General features: G+C 44.1%; 1 protein-coding gene across 1 annotated transcript in view; it reads left to right on the top strand.

The window, feature by feature from the left end:
* Positions 1–18,964, top strand: part of LOC137148917 (collagen alpha-1(XXVII) chain-like) — a 226,174-nt gene that overhangs the window by 194,106 nt on the left and 13,104 nt on the right. The window contains exons 43-50 of the mRNA XM_067542144.1: positions 8,216–8,272; positions 8,459–8,512; positions 10,110–10,163; positions 12,900–12,953; positions 14,487–14,540; positions 14,620–14,727; positions 15,144–15,251; positions 16,455–16,562. Coding sequence (XP_067398245.1) covers positions 8,216–8,272; positions 8,459–8,512; positions 10,110–10,163; positions 12,900–12,953; positions 14,487–14,540; positions 14,620–14,727; positions 15,144–15,251; positions 16,455–16,562 — 597 coding nt within the window. The remainder of the gene's footprint in view (positions 1–8,215; positions 8,273–8,458; positions 8,513–10,109; positions 10,164–12,899; positions 12,954–14,486; positions 14,541–14,619; positions 14,728–15,143; positions 15,252–16,454; positions 16,563–18,964) is intronic.

Below are 18,964 nucleotides of genomic sequence, written 5' to 3'. Positions count from 1 at the left end.
TTCCAACCCAAGCACCAGTGCACAGCTCCCATAAACCCATTCAAATAAATACTAGCACCTGTAATCCACCACAAATACAGAAATCATGTGAACAAGCACCATAGATATGCAGACAACCTAGCCACTTGCTAGCTGCAAACATATGGCCTGGGAGACAGAAACTGTGACATCCTATGCCAAAAACACAGGCTTCTACTGCTTGAACTGAAGGGGACTCTTGATTTAACCATTGTCAATAACAGTAGCACTAGTTATATTGTATCCTCTCTCCTTCTCCAGCTGATGTGCTAGAGGTGAGCATTAGAAATGGATAAATGCCTGGACAAGTCAGGCACCCCATCCAGCAGAGGGCAGTGGTGCCACTTAGGGTGCATCTACACAGCAAAAAGACAAAGCATGGCAGTGAGTCTCAGATCCCAGTCAACTGACTCAGGCTTGCGGGGCTTGCATTGTGGGGCTAAAAACAGCAGTGTAGACGTTCAGGCTCAGGCTGGAGCCCAGGCTCTCAATCCTGGCACAAGGGGAGAGGGCCTTGGAGTCTCTGCTAGCTTTAGCCCTGCAGTGTGAGCCCAAGTCAGTTGACCAGGCTCTGAGGCTCAGTGCCGCGTGGGGTGGTGTTCCCTTTTTTTTTTGCTGCATAGGTGTAGGCAAACACACCAGCTAGTGCACTATCAATGCAAATCAGCATCAGGGGACACAATCCACCAGGCATCCATACTCTCTTGTATCTCTGGAAGGGTCCATAGGCATGAATATTGGGGGCTCGTGCTTCCTAGTTCCACAGAAATTCTTCTGAATCCCCAAGATGAAAGAAATTAGGTCAGTAGGTTTTGTTATTAAGTCAAATTAACACCCTGCATACGTGCCCCTAAAACTGTCTGTTCATGGAAAAACTTCCTGCTGTTTCTGGTTGTTCTATCCTATTACATTTCATAAGTGAAGCACAAATAGTCTCCCTTCCCTTCCTGCTGCTCCATTTTACTCATAACCTCCCACGTCTGTGACTTGCTTGTCCACTTATACCCTTGACAAGCGCCCTGACTGCAGCTGGGATGAGTCAGGGCCCTTATTCCATGGCTGCATTCCTTCAAGACTTCTGCTGAGTCAGCTCGATCGTAACCAGTTCAGGCTGGAGAAGTGACTCACGTTTTAGTGGCTTTGTCTCGGCACAGCTTGCTGCTCAATGCTCTGAAGATGATCCCAGCTGGCTTTGGCTGTACTTTTGTTGTTGCCAGAGCCAATCACAATCACAGTCAGTAGCAACAGCAGCAGCTTTTTTTCCCCCCTGCACAGGAAGGGAAAGAGTAATAATTGGAAGTGCTTGCAAATGAGACCCCACCATGAGAAAAGATTCTTGAACTTTTATTGATCCTGGTTTTCTATCCCATTGTATTTAGTGTTCTTATTGCAGGAAGCACTCAGAGCAGGGGCTGAGCAAGCTATTGGCATCCCCTCAGCACTGGTGTTATTGCACATGGACATGATTGCAGATGAGCATCTGCAGGCAAGAGTTTCCTTCCTCCCAGGGACTCCTGAGATTCTGAGAAGAGATCTCTGGGCACATCTTTGCCTGGACTTTGAACCCATCATACCAGTTCGGGACCCCAAGTAGAAACGCACTCGTAGTTAGGCCATTCTGTCTTGGTGTGTCTGAAGATTCTTTACATTGACATGAGTCTCTGAGATGTGGGTTGGTTTCCTTTTACACTATGACTGACTCCACGGCAGAAGTAGTGAGAATATATAAGGGATTAGTAGAGCATCCAGTTGTTAAATTCAACATTAGATACACTTAGATCACAGAGATGCCACCCCAGACGTGATTATTGCTGGTGCCACTGAGAACTGTCCACTTCTCTCACTGCTCCCTTCCAACCTTGAGATGCATCTCTGACACTGGGGCATCTGACCATTTTTCTGATACTCCCTTATCTCCATCACCAGCTTGCTGAGCATCTTCTCCATCTTTGTTTTTATTGCCATCCCCATCCGCTTTCTGGCCTACCTCTGAGCTTCCCAAGCCTTCCCATAGCGTTCCCCAGTTGTACCAAGATGAATGGCCCCTAGCTTCTGTGTCCTCCATTAAGTGGCATCCATTCTCCATCATTTAGTTCAAAGTAGCAGAGCTAGAACTTTCCACCAAGCACATTCATAAGTTTCAATTTTTTTAGACAATAGCTCTTTTTTCTTTTGGTATGTGTTACTCACTGGTTTGCACCATGACACAGAAGCCTCCTGTATCGAATGTGTCTGGAACCCTGGGCCAATCCTTACATTGTCTCTTTAGAGACTGGCCCAGGGTTCCAGCCATTGTCTCTAAGCAGGTGAAATACAGAGGAGAATGAGAATGTGCAGATATTAGACTTTGTATTGTATAGTGATTATTGCTGGTTTATCCCTACATACTAAAAATTTTAAGCTTATCCAAGGTGCCCACCTTAGTATATAATGCTCCCAAAAATTCTCAGTCTGAATAGCTATGCTTGGCAATCCTTCCTTCACTATAGTTGCCAATTTGCCAGAGGCACCCTTGGCAATTGGCCTACCCAGCCTCAAGAGAATTGCCAGCCTGCAATCACTGTGCTTGGCAAACAGTCCAACGCCAGCTGAGCTTTAAACTCTCACAATTATCAGGCAATGCTGCTACTGCCTGGATTGGGAATTGTTTTGGAGCACTGACAAAATCGGCCCTATCATCCCAAGTGGACTGGGCTAGCACACATTAATTAGGTGGCACAGGTAGCAGTACCCGTGAACTATTTCCAGGGGCTCAGGAATAACAGTGGTACACAAAGTCCACAAAAGGAGCAACTGCAGAAAACTACAAGAATAAATAGCAGAGCCATTAAAGGGAAGGAATGTATCCCAAAACGTTGCTGTTCTTAAACTGAACGCCTGCTATTGGAAGGCACTGCACCAGAGGCAATATATTTACATAGCGCTTGTCAGCCCCAAGCACTTTTCAAACTTAAATGATGTACAGGGATCACATCATCCTCCAGTGACATGCAGCCATCTCCGGGTTAAAATGCTGGAAGTGAAAGTGAATCCCAAATCCAGCTGGGAAAGGCCGGGGGAATGTAATTACCCCAACTAGAATTTGGCCAGGATGTCAGTTTAGGGAGGTGTCTGCCTGATTGGCACCTGGCTCCTGCTCCCTTGTTGGTCTGCTGCTCTCTTGGATGCCTGTTTCTTTGATCGGGCTATGTTGTGGTTCAGTAGTTAGCTGGCCCTGGCCTCACTGCCTCTTGGGGGAGACAGATCACCCTGATGCAGAATGACACTTCTGACAGACTCGTGTGCCAGCAAGAGTGCATGTCCCTGCTTTTGTTCAAACAGGAATTAATTCAGGGAAGTTCGATGGCCTGTGTTACACAGGAGGTCAGACTAGATGATCACAGCAATCCCTTCTGGCCTTAGACTCTATGAATCAGAGCATTACAACATCTCTGCTGTTAAGTACCATGGGAACTTTTAGTGACCACAAGCAGTCAAGACCTCAGTTTTACATCTTACCTGAAAAAAGGCACCTCCATCAGTACAGTGGTGCCTTAATGGCATCCTGGGGCATTGGTTCTATACTGATGTGGGGAGAGAAACTTTACTTGCTGGGTCACCAGCACCACTTCCCGAAGCACATATGTGTTCCATGAAAGTCTATTTTTGTCCTACCCTCACCCATCCCTCCTTATCTTATAAGAGCTGCCTGGATCACAGCACAAAATAGCATGGCTACAGATGTTGGGATCCTTATCCCAGGCCATGTATAACCTTAACACCAAAAGGGGAAGAATGCAGGCTTTGGAAATGAAAGAGCAAAGTGAAAGCTGCAGAGGAAATGAAAATGGGGCTGTGATTACTCTGTGACTTTTTAAACTCCATAGGAAATTAGCCAGGCTGAAGAAGGGTATTTTGTGGTGGAGAAGGTCTGCCCTTTTCCAAAGCAGTAATTAGCCTGAAGAGATCCATTAGTTTGAAATTCAGTTCCACAGTGCCATCCCAGCTAATTATTCTGCTGTATTTAATACACTCTCAGCTTCTCAAAGAGGCCTTGCTCAGAGCATCCGCCTACATTTGGCAGCCGCTTAGAGCTGTCCAGATGGGATCCTTTAAAAATTACAAACTGGTGTATCTCACTTTGGGAAGGAAGCCAACAACAACAAGCCTTCCCTTTTCCTCCATGCATTTTCCATTTGTATCCCAACATGTTTACTTTTCTGCCCTTACTCTAACTTTTTTTTAACTGCAACTTTCCAAAGAATTAGCAGAGACCTTTAATCTCCCTCTCTCTGAGGCTAACCCAAATGTCAAGAAGTTCTAGAGAAGCTCAGCCCTTCAGTACTGGAATTTATCAAACATGCAGAACACTGGAACATCCCGGAGTTGCTGAAGACCTGAAATAGGGGGAAGGGGTCTAGTGTGTATGAGATCAAGAGCATCATCACTCTGTTCTAGGGACCAGGTACAGAGATCTTGACATTCTTTGAAGAAGTTCCGAGTTTAGAACTTTCTCTGAACTGAACCCTGATCTTGTCAGATCAGGATCTGAAATGGAAAGGCATCCACAACCTCTTTGGACAGAAGTATCCAATGTCAAGCCTTCTGCATTTTAATATGTATGTTCCGATTCTTATGAGACTGAGGAATGGTGGCTTTGTGTCTCTATTTCCTGGGGGTCCCTACTACTCTAACTGTGGCTTGAAAGTAGATCAGTTATAAGGTATTTAACTGTAGACTTCACCTAAGCAGCCCATTTATAGTGGAGTCTCTGGGGCAGTGTGGGATGGACTGTTTAGAAACCTTTATTTCTTATTTTTAATTAGCCACCCAAATCTCTCCATCTATTGCCCTACTCTATATCCATGAGCAGTCCTTGCACAGCTTCTCTCTCTATTCCATTCCTCAGGAGCCCTACAGAATCCCCAAACTTGTGCTGGGATTCACCTCCAAGCATGTTATCCCTTAAAGATGTAAACCTAGCCCCACCATACACTCCAAATCCTTGACATAAGAGAGTGCATTTTGAAATGGCAGTATACAGAGAAAGGGAAGACTGCCATTATCTCTAAGAATATAATGGAGGGGATGTATATCGCTTAGCAAATACCACCAGATGCAGTGTCTCAAAACTTTTAGGAATCTAACTCTGCCAATCTGCGAAAGTTAACCTTGGTGCAAGCCCCTCTTCATCCTTGAACTGGTAAGTCTTCAATAGAGTTTGGCACATCCTCCTTTCCCTGTTCCACAGCCACACTTTACGAACATTTCCCTACTCCACCCCCTCAGAAAATGAGCCATTAGCAACAGCCGCACTTTGCTGCTGAATGCAGTTGGGACTGTCTGAAGCTGAGCATTGGCCATGGCACCCTCCATTGTCAAAAGTCAAGTACAGACAAGCAGCTCTGCATGTCTTCTCCCAGGTGCCAGCATATTTACATATTACATATTTCTGTGTTTCTGCTTCCTGACCCAGATGGAGCTGGGAAGAATGGAAATGCCCCAAGAGGGGCTTATTGATGCAGCATTCCCAGTATGACCAGAAGCAGGAAGTACAGGGAATAATATGAATGAGAGAGTCATTCTCAGACCTTCCCTAAGAATTCCATCCTGTTTGCCAAACCCAAAAGAAGGATCTGAACTTCAAAGGCTAATCTCCCATCATGAGTCAAATCTGTCTAGCATGTGCCAACCACTAAAGTATCTTTCCTCATTTTAAAGGGTGCCCAGCAAAGTTTTACCCATCAGTGCTCACTTAATCCTTAGCCTAAGGCAAATTTAGCAGCGATTTAGCTTTTATAATCCTTATCCAAACAGGCACGTAGGTGTGATTCATCCTTCACTAAGCCTCATCCTCATCCTCAGAGGTACCCCTGTATGTTTCAAACAAATCATTTTAGCTAGAGTTCCTTTAGATAGAAAAATATTGAATGCAAAAGAGATCTGGGGTAACATTTTTAAAAGCAACAATGTGATTTTGGAGCTTATGTCCCATTTTCAAAAGGGACATAGGAAATTAGGAGCCCAAGTCCCATTGATTTTCAAAAAGACTAGGGTTATGTCTACATAATAAAAAAAAAAAAAAAAACACCACAGCAAAACACCGGGTCTACAGTCTTGGGCTCATGCTGCAGGGGTAAAAATAGCATTGGAAATATTAGCAAAGTTTTGATACGGTCTCTCACAGTATTCTTATCAGCAAGTTAAAGAAGTATGGTTTGGATGAATGGACTATAAAATGGATAGAGAACTGGCTAGAGCATAGGGCTCAACGAGTAGTGACCAATGGTTCCATGTCTAGCGGGCAGGTGGTCACAACGGTTTTGTTCAACATCTTCATTAATGATCTGGAGGATGGGGTAGATTTCACCCTCAGCAAATTTGCAGATGACACTAAGCTAGGGGGAGTGGTAGATACCCTGCAAGGTAGGGATAGGATACAGAAGGACCTAAACAAACTGGAGGATTGGGCCAAAAGAAATCTGATGAGGTTCAACAAGGACAAGTGCAGAGTCCTGCATTTAGGACGGAAGAATCCCCTGCACAGCTACAGACTGGGGACCGGCGAGCTAGGCAGCAGTTCTGCAGAAAAGGACCTGGCGGTAACAGTGGATAAGAAGCTGGATATGAGTCAGCAGTGTGCCCTGGTTGCCAAGAAGGCTAATAGCATATTGGGCTGCATTAGTAGGAGCATTGCCAGCACATCGCGGGAAATGATTATTCCCCTCTATTCGGCATTGGTGAAGTTACATTTGGAGTATTGTGTCCAGTTTTGGGCCCCCCACTACAAAAAGGATATGGAGAAGTTGGAGAGAGTCCAGCGGAGGGCAACAAAAATGATTAGGGGGCTGGAGCACAAGACTTAGGAGGAGAGGCTGAGGGAACTAGGCTTGTTTAGTCTGAAGAAGAGAAGAATGAGGGAGAATTTGAAAGAAGCCTTTAACTACCTGAAAGGGGGTTCCTGGGAGGATGGAGCTAGGCTGTTCTCAGTGGTGGCAGATGACAGAACAAGGAGCAACGGTCTCAAGTTGCAGTGGGGGAGGTCTAGGTTGGACATTAGGAAAATGTTTTTCACTAGGAGGGTGGTGAAGCACTGGAATGGGTTACCTAGGGAGGTAGTGGAATCTCCATCTTTAGCAGCTTGACAAAACCCTTGCTGGGATTATTTAGCTGAGGTTAGTCCTGCTTTCAGCAGGGAGTTGGACTAGATGACCTCCTGAGGTCCCTTCCAATTCTATGATTCTATTCGATCTTCGGCTGGAGCCTGGGCTCAGAGATCCTCCCTCTTCACCAGGTTTCAGAACATCTACCCTACTATTTTAGCCACTGGGCTCTGAGCCTCATTGTCATGGATCTTCCCCCCCTCTCACCCTCCCACTACTGTAGACATACCCTTAGGCTCCTAAGGAACAGACTATGAACAGTATTTAGGCAGCTAATAATTTATACAGGTACCTAGTAATATTTTCAAAAGCAGCTGAGCAGGTTAGGTGCCTCATTCTTACTGAAAATTAATGGGAGTTGGGCATGTAGTCTACTTAGGTGCTTTTGCAAATCCCACTAGGTGCCTAGCTGCATCGTTAGGTTACCAGAATGCCTTTGTCAGTCTGGCTCTAATGGAAATGGGACTTGATCTCTGAAGTCACTTAGGCACTTCTGAAATTTTATCCTTCTACCTAAAGGGGCCGTCTCTCCATTTGAAATCTTGTCAGTTGCTTTTTAAAGAGGAATTTCAGGAGCTAGACTGGCCTGAGGCCCTCTATCCAGATCTGGTGGTTTTGCAGTCACATTTGACTAGTGTTAAAGAATGTTTTTTTTCTCTCCTATGTCGCTGTGCAAAAGAGATGCACAAAAATGGGGGAAATCGTGTGAAACTGACTCAGCACAAAGATAACCAGCTGAAAAGAGTCAGAGGAACGTCTTTTTATTTCTCTCCTGTCATTCACCTTTGGGAATCCCAGATGCTACTTGTAAGAATAATAGGTGAAAACAAACAAACCAAAACCTTCAAACAGAAATATGATTATTTTTATTTTATTTTAAGTAGTTTGTGACCTTTTAAAACCAGCTTTTTATCCAGTCTCTAAGGCCTCATTCAAACCCCAATGAAATCATTGGGAAGGTTCTTAGTGACTTTAAAGGGCTTTAGATCAAGCCCTTATAGAACCACTTGCCATGTATGTGATGGTTGTTTTAACACTAATATTCATGTCCACAGGGAGAACAAGGTGATGATGGGAAAATAGAAGGCCCGCCAGGACCACCTGGTGACAATGTAAGATATTATTCAGTCTCTCCTCGAAAGCTGTGGCCTGATTTTCACATGTGATGCACATACAGACTAGCCAGCTGTCTGGATTCTTTCCCTGATCACAGAAGACGCCATATTTAGAGATCATGACAGATAGAGTGGACCACTGACATTTCACATCTACCTTGAACCTTTATTGTGTTGTTGTAGGGTCCAGTTGGCAACAGAGGAGATCGAGGGGAGCCCGGAGACCCTGGCTACCCTGTAAGTCCTGTTCTAAATATATGGCTAGGAAACTAACCTTGGAGAAGTTCTTCATCTGTGTAACAGCTCACAAAGCTGAAGTCCTTGGCCCTGTTATTATGTGATGTGTGACATCTCACCATGGTTGCTCTTTGTGAGCAGCACATGGCTTGTTTGCTTTACTCAGGACCCAGAGGAATGATTCAGATCTCTTTCCTTCAAGTGAAAGAGCAGTTGCTGAAGGCAAAGGAAAGACCTGATAGTATCAGAGCCAGCATCGCACGTCACGCTTTGAAACGGGGCTTGCAAAGCTGAGAGAATGAGCAGGACCTTCTTGTCAGTGATCCTCTTAAATCCAGAGGAAATATCATGGAGGCTTTGATGAAATAGCTCACAAGACAGCTAGTTCATGATGATGTAGGATGAGAGTTGAGATTGCTAGTTTGTAGCTACTGGCACAAGAATAGATGCTTTCAAGGGGATCTCTGTTAATTTAGTAGATTGTGAGTTTCCAAAATCTTTTCAGTCAGTTGTGGGCTCTCTCTGCCAAGACCAGATTTATGAATGAGTCCCACTTACCCCTGTCTTGTTTTTGTAGAGTCTTCAGTCCCTTTGTAGCATCTCAGCATGACTGACTGGAGCTGATCTGAAAAGAATCTCTTAGGATTAGGTCTTGCCTCACTATAAAAGCAGTCAGAGAGTGATTAATTATAAAAATGTATGAAATTCTCCTGTCATCTCCAAATGTCTGTCCATGAGTCCCCAGAGAAATACTACTTACTGTAGTCTTCCTATGGGGCACCAGTAACCAAGTATTTAGTTAAACTAATACACTGGTATTTATGGATGCATTAAGCTACCTGTTTCCTATGTATATCCATGAAAGAACGTACATTGTACTTGGAACAGTTAAGTTAGCTCAGTTAATCCAAGATGTCTGTTTCCTTAAAAATGTTCAAGAGGCCATGTCTACTGGCCAGTTACCACCTTTTAAACAGGTGACATTCACAGTAAGTATAGAAGGTATCAACTAGCCCTAGAGGGTTCAGACCTTAGTTTATTTAGTGTCTGTCACACAGTATGAGCGCAGAGTTGCAGCGCTATATACTATATGAAACTAAATACATATTAACAGAGCTATGATAGTGAAAGAGCTATAATACTAACAGAGCTATCATAGTGAAAGAGAGTGATCTAGATGAGGAAAAGGAGATGTTTTCAGATGAGAAAATCATTGAAGCAGAGAGGTACAAGCAGGCTGTTCCAGATCAGAGAGGAGAAGGAGAGGGAGTGTTCGGAGTCAGAATGAGTCCATGGTTATAAAGAGGGGAGATCTGAGTTGGGAAGGAATTGGAGGAGGTAGGAGTTTAGCTTAAGGAAGGTCCTCTTGCCCAAGAGAAGCATTTGCTTCCCTATGAGACATTCATCTGCATAGCACCTTCCATATATTTTGCCTTCCGAAGCTGACAGAATGCAGCTGTGTACCTTACATCTTTCCCACCATCCATTACCCCCCAGTACTACATGGTACGCTGTGACTGCAGCATCCACTTCTGCTTATCTATGGAAAGAAAGAATCCAGAGAATAAACTAACGCACGCGCTCTCATTTATTTAAGGGTCAAGAAGGACTTGATGGGGACAGAGGAAAAGCTGGACAGCAAGGTTTACCTGTAAGACTCTATTTTTTTAATTAATTGATTGATTGATTTTAATCTGGTCTTACTCTATTGTGTGTGTGACAAATGGAAATAGAAAGGGGGAGCAGCATGGGAAAGGAGATGATAAGAAATTCATGGTGAGCTACAAACTACATTCCATGCATTTCCATGTGCCGAGGCTCGATGAGGCTTTAGGAATATCTATATCCTTCCTGAAGGTGTAATCAATGTATGTCCCATGGTATATTTTATTTTTCCTATAAGACAAATGGGGGAGGAGACAGCAGTAGCTTCCCCTTTTCTAACATTGTGTATCTAGACCTGAGACATTCCTAATGAATAAAAGAGAGCAAGAAAGCCTGGGAGATTTGTAGTGCAATATGCGTATGTTAATAATATGGGGCATTCACCTTGGAAGTCACTGGTCTGAATCTAGAACTGGTCAGAAGTGACCCAAAGTGATTCAGATGGGATGGCTGGTTGGTGGCCTATGTGAAAAGCTTTACAAATACCTGGGCTAGATAAGAATGAGTTGGGTCTTTGTCCAGTTCCCACTGGACAAGTGTCACATAAATCACAATAGCCTCCACCCATCATCGGCAGTCTCAGCAGAGGTCTTATGCTGATTGGGTCCCCTCTCACTCCTACAGAGACCCATCCAGGTAAGTTGAGGGCCATTGGTAGGGCAGTGCGAGATAAGTTTGTCCTGCTGCTGCTCCTGTTGTATCTGCTCTTGGTCCAGCATGTTTAATAAAGACTACTAAATTCAGTTAAAAATGAAGGCCTGATTTTTAAAACCTTAACTTCCGGGGGCTGTGTGCAAACACATCTACTTTGCACATGCGAATACTGCGATTGTATGCACACACACATGGTCAGTCAAACCACTGACCAGGTATTTCCATGCTCAAATACTAGATTTTTTGCATACAATGATGGTAATTGTGACTGTAAATTAGACATGCAGGTGCATAGATGTTTTTGCACTCAGCCCTGAGGTTCTCAAGTTTTGAAAAGTAAGCCCTAAACATTGGGCTGGCTGTCATGCCATTAATTATTCCATAAACTGAACAATGGGGAATGCTGTGCATCAGGCGGGGAACAAACCGTGCGTCAAATCCCTCTGGCCAGATCCTTAGATGGTATAAAGACGCATCACTTCACTGAAGTCTGTGGAACTTTGTCAATTTACATCTGCCGAAGTTCTGCTCTGTTATGTTTACACAGCTCTTAGATGTGACTTAAAATGCATTCATTAGGATGTTCTTCAAAGGGAGATTACGAAATAAAACAATCACTTCAAATTCTACCCAGCGTAGAACACTCCGCCCTATACAAAGCATTGGGTGCTCCCATTTCTCCTCATTTCTAAGTGCAGTTTAAAACATGAATATATTACTCAGTTGTAAACAAATAATGCAAAAGTGTTTCAGCTTGAGAGAAGAGGCCAGACTGTCAGTGAGGTGAACATAGCTGGGTTATTGTCAAGTTTCTTTCATGTCAGGGCTGTTTTGATGTCCCTCTTGATTGTTCTTATTGTTCCACAGAATAGCAAAGTAGTATAAGACTGTTTAATAGAAATTTGAGATGCTGTGCATACCTTCAATGTGTACACATGTACCAGATCCCAAAGACATTCATACTGTTTGTGCTATCTAGGTTTATTCTAGTTCCTGAGCTGCATCTGCTCAAAGCTTCAATGCATACCATTCCTGAAAGTCAGCTTATCATCGGTTTCTCTCCTCTCGCCTATAAGAGTTGTAAACCATGGAGTGCAATAATGTACTAGAAAGTTTAAACAGTGTCAGTCAAATTTGAAATAACTCCCATTCTTTGTGGGGCTATAGAAGGAGTGTTATAGGTTCTATTTCTTAAGTTCCAATCTCAGTGATGTGTGACATGATTAGAAGAGGTTAGGTGATCCATTTACTCTTCATACCTCTTTGATTCTATTGGTGATGTAGCCTCTCAATTACCCCCAAGATAATCAACAGAAGCATGCAGCTCTGGAGAAGGAGGTCTAGAAACAGCAGACAATTAGAAACTATGATGAGTGAGATCTGCAGACAGGCAATAACCTGCTACATCTTCTTTCAAATACAGCCAGGATGTCTCATAGTTAGAGAATACACATCTTGCCTCTTTGCCATCAGCAAAATCCACTGAAAAAAATCTGAATGGGAAAAAGAAGAGGGGAAGGAGCGTATATGTGATGGGAAGGGGAATGTTACAGATTTCTGAAAGGGTGATCAGTTTCCTTCTATCTCCTCCTCTCCCCTTATAGCTGGCTTTGACATCTGAAGACTAGCTTCAAGAGAGGAAGGGGGCTCAGGAGAAAGGAGGAGGGAAATACCATAAGCATCATCATGGTATTTGCTGCAGAAACTACTGGATCTGCTTTAATAACCAGAGCTATAACTCTTCATTGAGGGGACTGATCCTATTACCTGCTCTTTATTGTGTTTTTCCATAGTGGATCTCAAGGTCAACTCAGCAGCTATCCCAACCACAAACCAAGCAAAGGAGGGACAACGCTGCTTCTCCAAAATGACACCCTGTTAAACAGTCTCTGGAGACAATCTCTTACTCCTTCTTCCCCAGTAGGGCTGTGTGAGCAAAGGCTGCTCCCATTAATTGGCTCCGTATGGTCAGTGCTGTAAGGGACACAGAAAATGCTGCTCTTTAAACTTCATGCAAGATGTTGCCAGAAATGTATTTCAAGCAGATTTTCTTTGTCATCTTTTCTAGGGGGATCCTGGACCACCAGGCCAGCCAGGGCCAAAAGGATCCAAAGGTGAAGAGGTAGGTTTCAGGGGACGGGGAGAATGGATTCATGGCATCAAAAGTTTAAAGCTGAAGTGAAATCAAAAGGCCTTCCATGGTTTTTCACAGTATGTGTGGCTTGTTCATTGGTCTGTGGCTGGAAATGACCATGTAGAACCAGGCTGTAGATACTGATTTGCATGTCCAAACCCACTAGTTTGTTGGCTTTGTGGAGAAAGAGAATATCAAGAGAATTACAGTACTAGCAGCATGGTTGAATCCCAGACAGCCCTCAGTTACTGCTTTGGTTTGTCCCTCTCTTTCCCACACCACTGCACTTCCTGCCTCTCTTGCCCACAATCAGCATGTCTGGGGAAAATCTGAATCAGAAAAGTCTCTCTCTAGCTGGGTTTGAACGATAAAACTTTTCTGTCTTTAAAGCCTTCCAAATCCAGAGCCCATTATCCACCCAGTTCTCCATTTTTCATGCTTCTTGGAAGAGTCCTTCCCTCCAACTGCTCCCCCGCAAAGAAGAGAATCCACCACATATAGTTCTATCTGAGCTGAATTTATAACATCTACTTCTACTTCCCTGTCTATCTCAACAGCTTCTCAACTCTTCTTTAACCACAGAGACTTCATTTGCCTAAATTTAAGTGCATGACCTCAATACTCAGCTAATTCACATTGCATCTTGGCAGATATGGGAAATTTTAAGCTGGTCACCATGGCAAAATGCCAAAATGACTAATCTACAATAGGTGATTTTAGCAAAGAGCTCACCGGCCACTGTATTCAAAGAAAGACGCCCTACCGCCCATAGTAGATCTGGAACTGCCGATGGGTCTAATGCGTAACAGTAGTTCTTGTTCCACACAGTTGGCCTCGTTTTCTGAGACTTGTCTGCTGAGGGAGAAGCGATATGCGAAAGCACTTGGTTTATTTTTTTAAAATGTGTTAGAAGCTATGAAGCTTTGTCATGCGCTGAGGCCAAGTGTTCGATTCATATTGCAGGAGTTAATCCTTGTTCCTAGCTGCATACTCACTGCTTTGACACTCCTCCTCCCCTTATCTGCAAAGCTGTATTATCGATCTTAGCCATAGGAAGCTTTTACCCCCAACTCCCTAGGACAGGGGGGAACTATCTAATCCAGGAAGAGATCAGAATAAGACCTTCCCTCTCTGTCCCCTGAAGAAGGCTTGTTTGTTGGTTAGTTTTCCTTGATGCTGCCAAGGACTGATGAAAGGAACAATTTTTGAGCATCTTGTTTTAATGCATGCCAGTGCTGTCGAGTCCTCCCTCAAATTCATCCTGCTGCTTTATTTGTCCTCATCTGTTGTCTATTAGGAAAATGTAGGGCCTTTCCTTCTGGCTATTCATTCCTGCCCTCTAAAGCAGTTAGCCCAGAAACTCTTAGAGAACCACTTGTAATAAAACCAAATAATAATTCATCTCCTTCTTCTTTAAGAACTGACCTCATAAGTCTCCTTTTTAAAGAGCTCTCCATAGTACAGGCCAAAACTGGATTCCTAGATGGGACCATACTAGAATTATTTCTTTTTTGCTTTAAGGGTCAAAAAGGAAAGCAAGGGGCACAAGGTGAAGCTGGCAGCAGAGGCTCACCGGTAGGTGAAAAGTCAGCCTTTCCTCTTATGAGTCCATAGCATCCCTGCACCTCAGTCACTGATTCCTTTGTGTTTGTAGGGTCCTGTTGGGTTACCTGGTCCTAGGGGAGTAGTGGGAAGGCAAGGTCAGGAGGGTTCTCCTGGAGTGGATGGAGTGCCTGGGAAGGATGGCACAGCTGGGCTGCAGGTAAGTGTGAAATGCTAATATTGAGTCACCTTAAGCAAACAGTATCCCAGAGGAGGAAGGGCACAGGATAAAGCAGTAGAAATTGACACACCCACTGCTATAGCCATGCTGTTTTATATACACAGAGTGGGCCATGTACACCACTGCACAGACTTCACAAATGCAAACCCAGGCAGATGTCTCCATGTAGACAAGTCTGTAAGTAAACTGACTCTCAGCCAGACAAACAGGCTCTTGTATGCACAGATCCATGTACTGTAAAATCTTGTGCATATGCGCATAAACACAGGCCATGCTACCTACGCCCATCCAGAGTAACTGTAGTCACGTCGCTCTGGTTGCCTTCTCAACGGGGTGAGCATGCCCAGGAGGATAGGGTGACTTTCTCTGTATTCTTTCCTGGACTTGTGTTATAGGGAGAACAAGGAGATGATGGGGAAGAAGGCACAACAGGGATGTCGGGAAAACGAGGGAACCCCGGCATACCTGGTCTCCCTGGAGCACAGGGGCCTCCAGGATTTAAGGTCAGTTTCCACCTCACTGTGCTATTGTTGTGGGGTTTTTTTTAAAGTATGAACTTGGGAAGGTGGCAACGAAGCTCAGACTGCCAGTCTTGGCCCACACTGCTTTTAGGAAGCTCACGTTTCTAGTCTTAGCAGGCATGACAAGGCACTTTCCTTGGAAGCTCTTGCATCCTTGGAAGTCTGTGCTGTTAAGAGTCTTAGCAAGCACTCCTGGGAGGAAGCTCACACTGCTAGGTTTTTAGCTAGCACTAAGAGGGTTTGAACTGCTAGAACTGGTATGGATTTGGGCACCGTTCTGAGCCAGAGAAAGCAGTGAAAGCTTGTTTAGTGACCGTTGGATTTCTCACTGGTTCTTGCCTGGTCCCAAGTGGATCAGAGGATACAAACCAGACCCAATAATGATTTAGCCATTTGTAAAAAGGGATTGTAAATAGAAAGATTCCAGCTGAGTTTAGAGAGGCCAGAAGAATTTGAATCAAATTATACTCTTTAACGTATTACCATTAAGCTGTCACTTACTGCCCCCCAGCTGTCTTGGGTAGAAATAACAGGCTGTCACCACTGAGGACTGAGAGCAGGGCAAGAGCTTTGTGCGTTCCTTTAGATTTTTAGTAATGTGTTGGATTTATATGCTTGCCCCATGGGGCACGTGACCCTACAGTAACAGACGCTCCAGTCCCCAACTACCCACAGATTCTTTGCCCATCCACATTTCTGATATTTGAGCCTTTCTCTATCACTGGAACTTTGCAAGGTGGGGGAGGAGGGAGAGGAAACCTTGGAATTCCTTCAGCATCTCAGCTGGATTAATCATCAGTCACCAGCCTTGATCGGAGAAGAGACTGAGAAATTGTGTGGGGCAGGGCAAGCAGACATGCAAGGGTGTAAATGAAGGGGGGAGCATGAGCCTTACCCCCTCAAATGCTACATTGCAACACACCTTATACAGCTCTGCTTGTAATGGTGGGTATTGGTGAACTACCCCTAGGAACATGTTGGTATCTATTACTATGTCCTAGAAGAGCATGTATCATTGCACCCAGCTCTGCATGATACATAAATGAAATCACATCCCCCAGTGGCCATTATTTTTCCACCTTGTCATATATAGCCTGACATTGGCCATTTCTATTGTATGTGTTTATGTTTAATTTCTGATCTATGATTAATCTCTGGAATGATTTTAATTCTGGTTTTTTGTAGGGTGAAAGAGGATTGCCTGGGCAGACTGGCCCAACAGGGAAACGGGGTACCCAAGGAGGGATGGGGCTTCCAGGAAGCCCAGGAGAGCCAGGGCCCAAAGGACAGCCGGTTAGTTGTTAATTTAAACGATCATGTCTTCTGTGAGCCATCTCCTGCAGCTAAGAGAACTAAAGTTCCAGCAGTGCATAGGAGGATGGAGTCCTGGGATGGAATGCGAAGGGCAGACTTGTAACCAACTTGCTCATTAGCCCAGGAGTGTCTGTATAGTTGTGCCTCTGGTGCGCACACACTTCCCTGTTTCTCAGCATTCATCTTTGCTCTACTGCGTGCATTTTTATAGCACACAGTTATACAATCTCAGCGCACGCTTCCCAAGGCTGGGGGGTTGTTGGGGAACTCCGCACAATCCATTCCATGTTCCTCTTTAAATAGTGAAGTTTGTGTGAGTTTGGAGTTCACAAATGAGAGAGTGGAATGGTGCCATGTACTGAGCAGCTGCAGTTATACCCCAGTGCAGAACCTGCTCTTCAGTACTGCAAGTCACATGGTGCTTTTTAAGGTTGGACAGGCGCCCACTAAGCATTGAGGTGAGACCACCAAGCTCATTTCCACCCAGTCCCATTTTTCTTGTCAATCACAATTGAATTTTACACACCCTGCAGCCACTCATTTATATGACAATCCTGGTGTCTATGCTACTACACCGCATCCCTACCTCTAGGAACTAGTGATGAGTAAGATGACCATCTAAGAGGAACCTTGCAGGCTGCACATGGAAGAGCAAGAGATTTAGGAGCAGTACTTAGTAATAAGGATATCTCCTGGTATGGTATCAATGGCAGTGTAGTTGTAAATCCAGAGCCAAAAGTATTGTCTGCAAAGCAGCTGGGAGATGTAATTCCTAGTGCAGATAGACAAACATATATTAGCTCTGTTTGAGCTTGCATCTAAAAATAGCAGCATCACTGGTGACCGTTCAGACTGGCCACTAGAGTATATAGCTAGGGAGTCGAGCAGGATTGTACTTGGGCAAATAAAGTCACCACCCATGCCACCGCAGCTACATTGTATTTTTAGGCACCAGTTTGACCACAGCTAATGTAGGTAGAGCTCTACTTACGCCTCCCAGTGCTGTGTTGACATGCCCAGTGAGTGTCCCTGAGAGCCATAAAACTGATCAGCCTCAGCAAAGGAAATGAAATGTGCACCCACCACATTACTAAACCAGGCTGCTGCTTCTTACTGTTTCTATGTATTGCACTAATAGGATTGCCTTGCCTAGCTGCATGCTAAATATCAGGCTGTAGCCATGTTCGGCGTTTTAATTGCTTAGACTGTTAAACTCCTTGGAACAGAAATAATATCCCTTCTGTGCCTTGTACAGTGCAGAATTCAGTACTGTCAGCATGTAAGGGAAGAAAAAGTATTTATTATCGCTAATAGTTCTTAATTTACAGTGTCTGCTCAATGTCTATTTGTCTTTGCACCCAATGGGATCTTCAGCTGTTTGAAATACATATGCATGCTAGCTGGTTCATTCCCCTTCCCAGGTAGACCAAGCATCACAAACAATGAGATCACCAGTGCTGTTAAGTCATGGATAGATACCTAGCAAAGTGGTAAGATTAGGCTTAGAACCATGCAATTAAAATTGTAGGCCGATATAGCTGTCTACAGCAGTGTTGGACCCCATTCTCCTCCGGCATGGGTTAGTTGTCTTCCTTCACTCCAAGGGCAGTGCCACTCTTTAAGGGTGTGTGAGAGACTAGTACACTACATCCACCATCTTCCTAGAAAAAGCATCTAAGTGCCCAAGCAGGTCCTAGGCTCGTGGCTCAAGAAGCAGAGTAAATTTGAGTCCCGTTATGTTCTCTTTTTTCTGTATGACTGACAAATGCATGTACCCACTATTCATTCCTGGAAGTTGCTACATAAATATCAATCCAGGCCTCTTGGATAAAATAGTCCTGTAACTTAGTACACATCCCCTTTTCCTCTAGAACATTTCTTGCTTTGCATTATTTTTGCTGCTAGCCACTCCATGGAGAGAGATTCTCCTACCGTAGGAGCAGCAGTAGTATGTTTCCTTTCCAGGATCCATAAATGGGTAGTTAGTTTTTTATATCCTTGGAAAGTTTCTTTTACTCCACAGATTTCAAACAGGCCCTCACTTGCCAAGCAGTTTCTCACTACCATGGCAGAAAAAACTTCCTAACAGCAAAGTCTATTAGATTCTGGAATTGCCTTGTAAGAGAAGTAGTGGAATCCTCGTCACCTAGCTCACTTATAACTGGGCTGAACAAGACACTTTTCCATCTCTTTTATTACTAGTATTCTAGCTGAGTCATCTTGCTTATATTTTTGTCCCAATCATCCTGAGTCACTTTGCATTTCAACATTCCCTAAGTCTATAGTGCTAAAGAGCTTGCATCTCAAAATATAGAAATTAGGGTGTTCACGTGCAGGGTTGTTGTTTCTTCCTTTTTTATTACTAATTATATGTGTTTTGA

Source organism: Emydura macquarii, unplaced genomic scaffold, assembly GCF_026122565.2.
Source record: "Emydura macquarii macquarii isolate MOO-44397 ecotype Brisbane River unplaced genomic scaffold, CSIRO-AGI_Emac_v2 contig_691, whole genome shotgun sequence".
NCBI lineage: Eukaryota > Metazoa > Chordata > Testudines > Chelidae > Emydura > Emydura macquarii.
The sequence above is the reverse complement of the archived record's forward strand: the minus strand, read 5'-3'. Positions and strand labels throughout refer to the sequence as shown.